The 13,683-nt window shown below is 36.6% G+C and overlaps 2 protein-coding genes across 3 annotated transcripts; both read right to left on the reverse strand.

Annotated features, from left to right (window-relative positions):
• Nucleotides 1–173: 173 nt before the first annotated feature.
• Nucleotides 174–5,651, reverse strand: si:ch211-250n8.1 (uncharacterized). 2 transcript variants are annotated; one of them, XM_052570321.1, is made up of 16 exons: nucleotides 5,419–5,650; nucleotides 4,133–4,237; nucleotides 3,707–3,782; nucleotides 3,172–3,328; nucleotides 3,055–3,100; nucleotides 2,912–2,970; nucleotides 2,773–2,808; nucleotides 2,625–2,677; nucleotides 2,312–2,444; nucleotides 1,846–2,063; nucleotides 1,700–1,745; nucleotides 1,507–1,572; nucleotides 1,341–1,400; nucleotides 1,172–1,260; nucleotides 778–872; nucleotides 174–655 (listed from the first exon to the last, which is right to left on the reverse strand). In XM_052570321.1, the coding sequence occupies exons 1-16, from the start codon at nucleotides 5,453–5,455 to the stop codon at nucleotides 621–623; spliced, it is 1,311 nt and encodes a 436-aa protein (XP_052426281.1). In that variant the 5' UTR covers nucleotides 5,456–5,650; the 3' UTR covers nucleotides 174–620. The 2 variants fall into 2 exon arrangements, 1 of the variants encoding a protein (XP_052426281.1); XR_008156157.1 differs by lacking the exon at nucleotides 174–655 and having other exon boundaries at nucleotides 813–872; nucleotides 1,487–1,572; nucleotides 5,419–5,651.
• A 4,471-nt stretch (nucleotides 5,652–10,122) lies between these two features.
• On the reverse strand, nucleotides 10,123–12,995 carry LOC127969475 (galanin receptor 2a). Its single transcript, XM_052571477.1, has 2 exons — nucleotides 12,509–12,995; nucleotides 10,123–11,442 (listed from the first exon to the last, which is right to left on the reverse strand). Exons 1-2 carry the CDS (start codon nucleotides 12,853–12,855, stop codon nucleotides 10,701–10,703), a joined length of 1,089 nt encoding a protein of 362 aa, XP_052427437.1. The 5' UTR covers nucleotides 12,856–12,995; the 3' UTR covers nucleotides 10,123–10,700.
• Between the last annotated feature and the right edge of the window lie 688 nt (nucleotides 12,996–13,683).

Consider the following 13,683-nt stretch of genomic DNA (forward strand, 5'->3'; position numbering starts at 1 on the left):
TCAATCATTTTGACCCATACAAAGTATTGTTGGCTATTGCTACAAATATACACCAGAGACGCAAGACTGGTTTTGTGATCCAAGGTCACATATAGTATTTGTTTAGAGACTAATAGTAGTGGAGACATTTTTATTTATTTATTATTATTTTAAGAGTAGTGGAGAATGGTGAATTTATTGATTTCATTCTATTTTTTCTTCCTTTATTGTGCTTATAAAACGGTTTAAATCCTTATACATTTACAAGTTCAAATGCAAAAATAAATAAATCAAAATTACAACACATTTGGACTCCAGTGTGTCCATATAATTTAATGTTGATTTCAATTTATTGTTTGTTTTAAACGTTTCATAATATTTGTGTATTATTTTTTTTTAATAAAAGCATAAAATCTTTTAACAAAAAGAGACTCGGTATTTAATATATTTCTATCAAAACAACAATGCACAAATACAGGATATTACAATAAGGTTTTATCGATCATATACAATATACTATTAATACAAATGATAAACTATATTGTAAATATAGAATATATAACAATGCAATACATGTAGTGTGCTCAAAAACACCTGATGCACACTTCAGAAGATGTTCCATCCACTCAAGATCTGAATTTTCAGACAAACCATTCTGTATGTTTGAACCCAGCGGCTGTGGCGATAAAAAAAAAAAAAAAAAAATGTAATAAAAAACATAAGCGATATTCATTATCAGCACTAGACATAATTCTTTCATTAAATCAACAATGTGAATTTAAGTGGTTTCACACTCACCTATACGGTTAACTATCTCTTCACACTCACTACTTGTGGCAGCCTGTAGGACCACACAACAGAAGCCGGACTGTTTGCCTGCTTGCGGTGAATCTCTGAAACCAATTACATGGTTAGTACTGAAAACAAAAAGCCTTAAAGAAAGGTCGCTTATAAGCAAATGGAATGCAGATAAACCAGTCTCATAACCAGTCTGCCATTTATTCAAACTCCAACACCATATTGAATACTGAAAGCTAGTAATTATCTGATTTTTAACTGAAAGAGAGTTTCATATCTGAGAGAAACATTGGACATTTCAAGAAAGAAAGCTTAGCATAAAACAGCATGCCATGCATTTAATTTTAATGACTTGAATCAACATCCATCTACAACATTTTTTCTAAATACTTACAGTACACAAAAAGCAAAAATAGTTAAATCCGGTTGGCTTCCAAACCTCCCAACACATGATATCTCAGGGAAATGATGTTGAAACAGCTCCTGATCAAAAGAGGCAACTTTGACTTAAAATTACTAGCCTTTAACCAAAGTTATTTGTAATTACATTGAAAAACACAAACCTGCTTATTTGACTTATCTATGCAGGTAAGATGAGTCTCCTTTACATCCAGCAGCACTTCCTAAATGACGAAATCAAAAAGCATGCATGATATATTAAAGGCCTGGTCTTAAAATTAGCTTACATATCTTTCTACATAAAACTCACTTGCTCAATTGTAGATATACCTTTCTTGCCTGACTGCTCTGCAGAACCACAGGAATGGCATGCTGCAGGACCTCCTTATCTCCATGCTTAAAAATAACATTCATATTCAATAATCACATGCTTTAGGATCACATATTGACTCAAAAATACACATGCATGGATTAAAGTGAAACAAGAGCACCAGAAAGAGAGGTGTTTACATGACTACTGTACCATTCCTATGTTTGCTTTTCCTAAGAGGTGCACGCCGTACAGGATCCTGTTAATGAAACATGATCAAACAGTTACAGGCTGGGGCTGTATATGGTATTTGTGACTAATACAATTGCAAACATACATGAAATCTTTATTGAGTGTACCTGCCGTCTTTCACACACTGTGTCTGCCCTCTCTTCTGACCCGAAGTTTTGTCCTGCTGAGAGGCTGGTTTTGGGCCAAACTGAAGTGAGGGTTTTTCCTGTTTGAGCTGCCGTAAGTGTTTGACCAGTGGCTGATAGATAGACCCATCTTCTCCTCTCCAACGTATCAAGTGAATGGAAAGGGGCTGACCCTTCAGCTTAGACAGAACCACACCTGCCTTTGGATGGAAAAAGTGTGTGAACTTAGTCAAAAACTGAGCTGTGCATTTATTTGATCATCCGCTTTGTAGAAAACAGCAGCTTTTTTCCATCCTTTTGTTATGAATAAGCAAGCACAATGAAGCTTATCATGATTATATTATCAATTCAGGCACAGCATATCCCAGAGTACACAGATATAAAGCTGTCTCTGAGATTAATTTATGATGATATGTTGGGTCATGCAGAACGAAAGATTACTTCTGACCTGCCCATTGCTAGCATTCCTCAGTGATATCCCATTCATTTCATCAATGATGTCACCAGGCTCGGCAAACATATCCACCTGAGCTTGACTACCCTGAAGCAGGTCCAGTACAAAGACGCGTCCATCTAGGTACCTTTAAAAAGAAAGATAATTAAAATATGTTATATGAATAGAAATACTGATTTGGAATTAGAAAATCAAAAATGTGCAATGTGTATTTAACAGCAAAAAGGTGATGCACAAATAATAATTTAGATAAATAACATGGACAAGTGCAGCATTCAGAATTGAAAAGACATGCCAACGTGCCAACCTGAGCGCCATCCCCAGCTCTCGACAGGGAACAGCTTCGTAGATTTGACGCACCTAAAACACAAGCAAGGTTTGCAACATGCAATTCGGCATGACCCGTTCATGCACATACAGGTAAATCAAATACAATAAGAACATTCAGATCGTACCGGAAGCAGCCAGCTTTCATCCAAGAAGCTGCAGTTCTGAGATTAATGTCACAAATAGAAAGTTTCTAGTCAGAAATTAAGATCTCAAACTTAGCATAATGATGCATAACGCAAAATGAAGGGGACAAGCAGTTCATACCTCAATATTGATCTTAAAGTTCATTTCTGACAGCACCATAGACAGCGAAAGAAACGGTTCTGTTTGGAGACATTTGAGACAGTAATTACAGCAAAACAACCAGTATGTAACTGCTGAAGTATCTTGACCAAATAAAAACTCACCAACAAACTCCTCATTTCTGAGAATAGCAACATTAGGGCAATACCACTGTGAAGAAAAGAAATGATGTTGATTGTCTGTAAAAACAATTTTCAATCATCACTTGAGCATCTACTAACCTCCATGACTCTGTTTGTGTGCAGCAGGTGTTTTAAGACATTTCCCAGGGTTCTCCGCATCAGCATGAGCCGTATGAAGAAGCGTCCTCGGCCTTGAGAGGTGATGAGCTTGCTGCAGGCTGTGGTCTGCTGCACGGCCAAAGAAACTGAACTCAACCTTCAGGAGCACACAGAGCATTCTGATCAGACTGACCACATTTAGATGCATTTTCTGTTCCATTTTCAGCAAATCTGTGGCTGTGATTAATCAAAAGAAGTTATTTTTCAAATATAAAAACAAGGAAACATACATTATGAGTGTGAAAATGCATTTGGCATTTTTATAATTTAATATATAGTATTAGTGTAATTACCAGCATAACAATTAGGGAATGACAAAAATAACTATTTCCAAGATTAACTATTTTTTTTATTTTATTTATATTATAACAATAATGTCGTTCTTTTTCATTCTTTGTCTTATGTTTAAGTTAGACTTTTAAACCTACGTTATGTTATGCTAAAAATGAGAAGCAATAAGTGCATAATGGCTCACCTGCCACATGTGTCGTGATGCAGAAGCTGTTCAAAACAATTCCAGTAATCTCTATGTGCCAAACTGAGAACAGGCTCTAAAAACATGAATGATTAAATTCATTGTGTTATAAACATAGCATCACATGCATACACTTTAATTTGCTTGCATACTAAAATTTGTACTAATATTAAAATGAAGAAGAAATAAAAACTGTACTGTTTCAAAATATTAATAAAAACAATCTCAGTGATACTAAAATAACTTACTTCCTGCTTCTCCTTTGCTATCTTGTCCAACTAACACTTTAGGTTTGTAAAGAAATGCTTACACTGATAGTTTATGTTTGTGTACACTGAATCATTGCATGCATAAAATCATGAGAAACATAAATGTGATGATGTGCAGGTGTACAGGAGAGAGTGTGTGTTGGTGTGTGGAGCTCACGCTGTAGTCCCTTTCGCAGTATAAGTTCCAGGAGCTCACAGCAGGATGTCAGGTGTGGGTTGGAGTCAGTTATAGTTCCTGCAGATTTCAAATTCAGAATGCACACTGGGAATAAACAGGGATGACGATGGTTAATGGTTAGTTTTCGGTTTTAATCACAAGATATTATGTAATGTATGTGAAGCAGACCTTGCTTCATTAACCCAGACCAAAACAGCACACACTGGCATACTCGGTTTCCCTGGAGCTCACAGCTTTGTGTCTTTTGTTTACCCCAGGAATATAGCGGGCCGTTCCTTCTGAGCTGCCTTTTAATATTCAGTAAATGTGCACATGTATCAAGCAGATGCATTTTGCTGTTGCATCATGTCTCACTTGTTTTTTAGTGTGCAACACCATGAGCATCACATTTACACATATAAAGGTGTGGTCGCATTAGCAAAAAAGGTCTATTATCAACTGTGCATTGACATTTGGACAACTGCACAGTCACACTAAAACCAATAAGCAGCTTTCTTTTGGTGAATGCACAAATTAGCTGGAACGACAAGCAAAATCTGCATGAGGATTTTTCGCCGTCATTTAAAACTCCAGATTGCTTGGATTTCTATTACAATTTGCACATAAAATGTCACAGAGATGTTAAAAAAAGAGTTAGACTTCATAGTATTTGGATGACCTAAGCCCTAAGGTCAATGATTTTTTATTTATTTTTTTCCTAATGGTTTCCTTCAAGTGGAAATAGAAAACCTGAAATGTAGCTGGAGTGTACTGACTATAAAACGTTTTTGTTTCAGACCGGTTTTTGGGTTAATTGGTTCAGAGAAATGTTAATTATTGTTATTTGTTTATAGAACTGTTGTATAAAAGGTATTACATAGCGACAGTTCTATTACATTTTTATACTGCTGTGGCCTCGTGCTGGTTAAAATCCTCATTTATTACCATGACAAAATAGTCAAATGTGTTTTTATTAAATAAAATGTAAGTTTAGCATATTTGGTTCCCGTGATTTACACAAACACACAAAATGTTGCAAATGAGCATGTCTATTCTACATAGAGCAGCAATTTAAAAATCGCGTCCAATCATCAAAACGACTAACGTTAGTCTGAGTGCGTAAACAAGTATGCTAGCTATCTACATTATCTAGCAGCACCACTGCTAACCGAGCAGCGAGCAGAAGCCCGTCATCTTCAAACCAGAACAACGAATCATCAGTAAAACAGCACATCGAAGGTCAGGTGCAACCATAAGTGTATGATAACATATAGGATGTGACGTACCTTTAAGTGTTTCGATAAGCGGGTCTTTTGCAGGCATTATTGTGAACGCGCATATTCCACGACTTACATCCAGTTTCACTGAAAGCAAACACTAATAACCTGTCATCAAAGGTTTGTTTTCCCAAGGTTGGTTCATGAAGGAAATGTGAATCACATTCAGTGGTAACACCTGTCATAAATGCACATTAGTCAGTCACTACCGCCCCTTTGGGAACCCATATGGTATGATGGTGATGAAGAGGATGGTGATGAAGAGGATGGTGGCGCCCTTTCTATTAATTCAATATATCAACAGATACTGTAAGCTCTGGTTGCTCCCAAAAGGCTTCAAAACATTACTCAAACTATGGAGGAATTTAAAGTATACAAATAAAGAAATAACAACTAAACCACAATATATCCTACTGTAGTATACTATATAATAAAGTATTTATTTCTTTTTTTACTTGTCTAATAATATCCACTAGTCTAGCTATATAGATACATTTTTCCATCACATCGTATTAAGTAGCCTTTTGAGTTCAGAAATGTTATATTGTAGACTTGAATAAATGAAATGGCAAGCTCCACAGTCCATATTGTCTTCTTATTTTGGAAATGATGCACAAATAAAACATTCTGTTTACAAATTTACCATTATTATTATTATTATTATTATTATTATTATTATGTATGCCTGCAGGAAACTGGAAACCTCTAACACTATGGTGTTTTATATATATATATATATATATATATATATATATATATATATATATATATATATATATATATATATATACACACACATATATATATATACACACACATATATATACACACACACACACACACACACAGAGAGACACCATGTCTGGTCAGCTATCCTTGTGGGGACTCTCCACAGGCGTAATGGTTTTTATACAGAGCGTATTTTCTATGGCCCCACACCAAACCTACACCTAACCCTAACCCCTTACAGGAAACTAGCTTTCATTTCATTAAAATGGTGGTGTCATTGTGAATCAATGTGTATACACACAGCACATCTACAGAAGACTGCATTTCTTATTGATTCACTGCATGAGGGAATTAAAATCCTATGATCATCAGCCCATAGTAGCCACTGGTTGTGATAAGTGCTTTCTTTTTCAGAATCACCACTCACTCAATAAGTTTAAAGCTCATGTCTAGTTAGTTTACCTGAAAATGAAGATTTGCTGAAAATGTTCTCTCCCTCAGGCAATCCAAAACAGATTTAGAAAAATTTTGCATTACATCACTTGCTCACCAATGGATGCTCTGCAGTGAATGGGTGCCATCAGAATGAGAGTTCAAACTGCTGATAAAAACATCACAGAAATTCAAGTAATCCACATGACTCCCATCACTAAATTTCTTGTAAACTGTAAAAAAAAAAAAAAAAAAAAACATGATGCATCTTTGTAAGAAAACAAATCCATCATTATGGCATTTTAAGTTTAAACTGTCACTTTTAGCCAAAATATGAGTCCATAATTCATAATAACGCTGAAAATGCCCATTCCCTGTTGTCCTCTCAAATCAAAATAGTCTAATTGTTTAGAAATGTTTGATATATTTGGCCAAAATGGTTTTCCCTTGTAAACACCGCTTGCATATTTCTCTCCGGATTCAGAAAAGAAGACTTTTTCACTGGAGAAAGCAATATTATGGATAGAGAAGATTCATATTTAAACTGAATGCAACAAACGCACAGCTTTTCACTTCACTAGACATTAATTGATGGACATTACTAAAGTTGAGTACATTTTCAGCAATGTTTCATTTTTGGGTGAACTTTTCTTGTAATATTTCAATAAGAATCATACTTGAACCCTTGCCAAGCCGAACAATTCGGAAAAATCCATGTTCTTTCTTTTTCTTTTTTCACTTTTAATTTAGCACGAAAACACACATTGACAATTCCTTTAGTGCGATGTTGGGCCTTTGCTTAACAGCAGTTAAAATGTACTTTTCTTGTTGTTGAAGAAAGTCTTCCATCCTAACTGGACCTACTTCACTGAAGGCACAAGTCTGCTGGGAGGCAACATCTCTGTTTAATTCTCAGAGCATGCTTTAACTCACAGGTTCTTCCATTACAACAGATTGGAGGCATGAGGTAAAGGATGGCCCCTACCTGTTACGTCCCAGTGTGATGTCTGAAATGATGGAGCTTATGAAGGATGCAGCAGGATATAGACTTCAGCAGTAATTCCCTTCAAGAATACTGCATGCTGCTTAGGTGAATGCTGATTTCTTACCTTCTCAGCCATGATGACACAATAATAGAGTATATGCCAAGCGGATCTGGCTATATTAATGTCAGAGGATTCATTGTTACAGGGCTAGATGTTTAGAACAAACCCTGAATCAATCAATCAAGGCACTGCAATAACAAGCTTTCAAGTACAGTACAATGCGCAGGCTATCAATGTGATGTTTACTTTCACCATGTTCTACAACAAGCCTAAGCTGACAACATCCATCTAGAGAAAATCAACAGCTTTCATTTAAGCTGGATCTTCTCTTTCCCCCTTTCCCCTAGAGAGATAATATGGAGGCATTAGGAAAGAGTACCCGATCACCTCATCGATACACACTGAGGTGTGAGGTGGGCGGATGTGACATCGTTACGGAGAGACAGCCTTGCCTTAACAACATCAGATAAGTCATCTTATGCCCCTGAGAGGCAAGACAGAGGAGTATCTTAATTGGTGAACTATGACTTGACTGAGACACTATGTTGTACTTGGAGCAGAGAGTTATTCAAAATGTGTGGGGGTTGGTAGTCTGAAAATCACACACAAGAACAGACAAAATGTTCACTTTGGGTTGGACTGAGTCATCTAAAGGAAGTGATTTCTTTCAGGACACATTATCTTTATTCTTTTTCTGACTGTCTTGGTTTTCCATTGACTATCATATTCATTCTGTATCAAAAGCCTAGATCAGTGTTTGGCTCCTGATGAAGAGCTGAATTGTTGACCGTCAATACACATGGGAAAAATTATCATGGAGAGCAGAGGAGCATCATCATCATCCTCAGTAGAGAGCTGAAATTGATTTTTCCACTCCACCGCTGTCCTCTCTGCATACCGCAATCAGTTTGACTTCAAGGAGAGCCCTAAGTATATGGTTCATGGCCACCAAAGTCTCCTGCACAATTAAATAGTGCACAAAGAGACTATTGACACCCATGAAGGACACTGAAATTAACATATTCAAATTCACTGACATTTTTCTTCTTGTAAAATTACTAAAAAACAAACTACTTGCATGAATGGCAACAGCTGGTGCTTTATGGAGAAGAGACCCTTAGAAATAGATGCCCTCATACTATTTTTAGCACATGAGCAGTGTCGTGGGATATATAAAATAACCACGAATCAGGTTAAATAGTGATTGTACAATAAATACTTGCGTCAGTCGTTAAATGAGGCTGCAACAGTGGGCTTTTTCCACTGATGGAGCAAATCAGAGCGCACATATTACCCACAAACTCTAAGCAACAGCAGAGCTTAAAGCAGCTACACATGAGAACCAGTGAACTGGCACATTCCCAGTAAAGCCAGATGCAGGGAGAACCAAGATAAGTGGATGTTCTTGTGTGGATCTGTTTCGTAACAGCTTGATAGATGATTCTACTGTGTACATTCTGCTGCTTGGAAAGACCAACCGGCGGATTTCCTTGTGAACAAATTTTTATTTATTCATTGTTAATTCTTTGGAGGCATTGTTGGCTCAACCTATGCCAAATTACATTTGGGAGTCACCACCAATACATTGATAAGAGACATTCAAAGCATTGTCTTTAAAATTCATAACATGATTTACATATCACACCAACCTAGGAGAAATATTTAGTGGTACAGATAGATGTGAAGCAAACTCAACCATTTTTTTTTCTGTTTAGTTGTTGAACAGAAGCAAACAGTTTTAGGAAATTTGTTATGGGTCAATGGTCATTGCATTTCCTATTTATGAATTAATCAAAAATATATAACGAAATACAGTTTTTCATACAATTTATTAATATACACTACCATTCAAAGTTTGGGGTGAGTAGAAAGATTTTAAACAAAAAATGTTAAGCGGGAAAATTGTCTAACCATTGGTAATTATGAGAAATGCTTCTTGAGCACCAAATCAGCATATTAAAATAATATCTGAAGAATTGTATGACACTAAAAACTGAAGTCATGACTGCTGAAAATTCAGATTTGCCATCACAGGAATAAATTACATTTTAATATGTATTATGATAGAAAACAGTTATTTTAAATTGTCATAATATTTCAATGCTGATTTAACTGTATTTTAGAACAAATTACTGACCCCAAACTTTAAGTTTCACTCTCCAATTAACAGCATGTTAATTTCTGAATTAATTTATATATATATATATATATATATATATATATATATATATATATATATATATATATATATATATATATATATATATATATATATATGTATGTATATAATTCCACATGTGTTAATTCATTGTTTTGATGCCTTCAGTGTGAATCTACAATTTTCATAGTCATGAAAATAAAGAAAACTCTTTGAATGAGGAGTGGTGTCCAAACTTTCGGTCTGTACTGTGTTTGTGTGTGTGTGTGTGTGTGTGTGTGTGTGTGTCTATATATATATATATATATATATATATATATATATATATATATATATATATATATATATATTTAAACATTATTCTTTTATTTCTGTTTTTACTAATGTTTTCATAAAATGTATTCACTGCCTACATGGAAATATTTAATATTTAAATACTGATATACTAACAAAACCACATGATGCAGGCAACTTATATTATTAAAAAAAAATTCATACAAACACGTTTTACAAAACCCTAAAGGAGCCGAGAACATAAATTCTAAACCTCATTCTATGACCAACTTGTTATAAATGTTTGCCGTGAACAACTTGACACGGTCCTCTGATAATTGAATCTGCTCGTACCTCTGGAAAACCCTACCATGATTCTGTTAGAAAACACACAGCCACCACTGCACAGTGACGAAAGCTGCCAACACTGACAAAACACAGACGCAAGAGAGACTTTCATTTTAAACATCGATCACTGTCCTCACCAAGAACACAAAAAGCGCTGCTTCCTCTCTACCTGACAATCTGCGCCTATATGATACATAACTTTTGTTATGTAATCACAGCTCAAATGCTGTTAAAAGCCACCGGAACAGAAGAGTTTTATACTTGGGTAAAGCACTGATTTGACAGTAGGTGAGAGTGTAAGTGGATTATGTCACATTAAATGTCATGAAGGCACTCGTCATCATCTTCTTGCTACTTTTGCTCCAGAGGCGACCTCGGTTTGACCCATCGCTATGATTGGATCCTTCACACAAGGCAGCTTCCATCAGGCTCACCGTCTGCGCCGGCTGCACAGTGTGGATGCGGTTTACGACCCGATTATGAAACGCGCAGCCAAACACCTTCTTGAAGCCCTTTCGAAAGTGTTTAGACACCAGGGCGTAGACGATGGGGTTCAGGCAGGAGTTGGTGTACGCCACCAGGTGAGAGAGAATACGGAGGACGTAGGTTGTGTGGTTAAGCGGGAAGTGGCCGAACCACATGCACAAGATAACCAGGTGATGTGGCAGCCAACATAAACAGAAGAGCGCAGCAACGATGATTATCATCTTGGTCACCTTGCGCTTGGCCTTGCGGGACTCTGACATGTCCTGCATGGGGTCCACTGAGGTCCAGAGATAGCGGATGGTGCGAGCATACGTGATGCTAAGAATGAGGACTGGGATCAGGTAGCCGAAAATGAAGGTGCAGACGTCCATGGCTCGTCGATGATGGGTGTTCCATGATGGGATGCAAACGGTGGTCCCGTCTAGATCCATCTGCTGGTAGTAGCTGAGATAAGGGCAGGAGAAGAACAGCGATAGAGCCCACACAAGGCTGATGGAGGTCAGAGCGTTACGAGGAGTTCTGGTCTCTCTTGAGCGCAGGGGATACCGAATGGCGAGATATCTGTAGGGAACAAGCAAACACAATACCTTAATAATGCACTACTGGTTAATTGCTAAAACTGTTTGAGTTTTGCTGAAGAATATTGCTATGGTTGTGCTTCCCTCCGGAGGGAATAAAAAAAAAAAAAAAAACACCTGGTGGCTGGTTTTAACTAGTTTTCAAGCATGGACATAGCTAGTTTAGCAGAGGGTTTTTGACCACTTGGTGAAATTGGAGATTCTGAAGTGCGTATCTGATTTATGAAGATTTATGAATGGCAGTGACACAACTATCACCCCATGTGGAACAAAACAGAGTTAGGTTTGGCTATATTATACATAATGTGTGATTAAATACGAAATTACATTATTTAATAAATAAATTTAACTAATCTGTTACAGCTTGTTAAAATTTTTGAAAAGTGATTAAAAAGTAATCAAATGTAATCAGTTACATTAATAAAGTAACTGATATACTTACTACATTTTAAATAGGGTAACTCAAATCTGTAACCTATTACATTTCCAAAGTAACCTTCCCAACACTGGCTATAGTGGCTATGAAGTGTTTTGGTTCTGTGCAAATATTTTCTTTAGCAGCTATCAGCCAATAAACTTTGTCATGACATAATTGTCCTTTCTCAAATGAACTTTTTATTGCTAACAATTTTAGCAATTGACAAAAAAGTGCAATTTAGCTATTATTCTTGAACAAATCCTTCATAATAATGCTATGATTGCTGTAATTATATTTAAGAAATGAATCACTTAATATCTAAAGTGCTAGAGTTTATTAAGGGAAACTGAAATAACCCAATAACTAAAATGCAACCCAACATTGTTATAGTTGCAAAACAATCTCAAAATAACAGAGAATGAAAAATACTGCCGAAGAAAATGGTAGCAATTAAAGTTTCGTTCGGTTATGCTCTCTAATTTTCTTGCATTTAATATTATTTTCCTTGTGCACAATTATTACCTGTTATTGTCGCTAATTACATCTAATCAGTTATGCGTTTCAACACGACTCACTGAATTGGAAAGAAACAGCCTGCGCTGGTCGTGCGCACCAGGATAAGAGAACGCACCTGTCCAGAGACACCGCTGCCAGCGTGAAGATGCTCGCGTACATTGTCAGGTAGATGATAAAGTGTACAGCTTTGCACACAAACTGTCCAAAAACCCACTCGTCCATTGTATAGATGGTAGCCTGGAAAGGCACGCAGAAGACAATGAAGCAGAGGTCCGCCAGCCCGAGGTTCAGGATGAACAGGTTGGTGCTCTTTGTGTTCATCTGGCCGTTGCGAATGAGAACCGCGAGCACAAGACAGTTCCCCACGGTACCAACCAAAAAAATAATCGAGAATAAGACAGAAATGATTACAGACTCGACTTTCCAGATGGAAGGGAAGTGGATCTGCTGAGATGCGTTCATCTTTCAGACCAGCGAAACGTCTAAAATGCTTCAACGCTGCATAGAGTCCATATGGACACTCGTGAAGAACTTCTACATCGTCCTTTAGTTTTTTGCGAAAAGTCCTATAAACATACCCGAGCACAACGAGAAAAGAAAAGCATCTTCTGTCTGTAAGGTTTCATGCAGGTACAGAGGGAGGTGTCACTCACATCTCCAGCCTCCTCCCCTTATACTCAACTATTCATCAAGAACTTTTCTTAAGATAATCAAAAGATATGATGAACAATTAAATAAAATAGTAGCTACTAAATAAAATAAAACTATATATGATATTTAGCCTAGACTATTTATATAAAATATTTGAACGCAGTTAACGAATTGGCCCCGCCCCCAGACCTGTACATCATCATACAGTTGACAGTTGACAAATATGATTCAGGATAACAACTCTCCCTAAAATCCAAGATATTGGTGCAAAAATGCCCCTGTATGAGTTTTTGTCTTATATCATACGACATCACACAAGCATGGAATGCAATAGCCTATCACAAGAGTGCTGACTTTGTATTGAATGTCACAAGTTTAAATGTTATTTCATCTACAACAGCAATGTGAGCTTTTATAAACATCCATTTGGTCATTAACTTTTAAATGCATCATTATGCAGAAAATATGAGCAGAGTTCTCCACATGAAAGACCCGCGACTGACAGATCAATGAGCTACTTATTTTCTCTCCAGTATGGTTGGAAGTTAAATGAAATGAAATGTGGAGAATGTTAACTGTGACAAGATTATTGACAGGCCAGTTTACAGTGACAGGGTGCATGTAACAGGTGTGAAAGAG

Source organism: Carassius gibelio, chromosome B12 (assembly GCF_023724105.1).
Source record: "Carassius gibelio isolate Cgi1373 ecotype wild population from Czech Republic chromosome B12, carGib1.2-hapl.c, whole genome shotgun sequence".
NCBI classification, from domain to species: Eukaryota; Metazoa; Chordata; class Actinopteri; order Cypriniformes; family Cyprinidae; genus Carassius; species Carassius gibelio.

Bases quoted from the DNA above. Each gene is read 5' to 3' on its own strand.
- si:ch211-250n8.1 (XM_052570321.1), bottom strand. From the start codon at position 5,455: ATGCCTGCAAAAGACCCGCTTATCGAAACACTTAAAG. The intron at 4,238-5,418 runs GTACGTCACATC...GTTTATTCCCAG, and splicing joins GCTTATCGAAACACTTAAAG to TGTGCATTCTGAATTTGAAA. The intron at 2,971-3,054 runs GTGAGTTTTTAT...GTCTCCAAACAG, and splicing joins CAGAAATGAGGAGTTTGTTG to AACCGTTTCTTTCGCTGTCT.
- LOC127969475 (XM_052571477.1), bottom strand. From the start codon at position 12,855: ATGAACGCATCTCAGCAGATCCACTTCCCTTCCATCTGGAAAGTCGAG. The intron at 11,443-12,508 runs GTGCGTTCTCTT...TGTTCCCTACAG, and splicing joins GCAGCGGTGTCTCTGGACAG to ATATCTCGCCATTCGGTATC.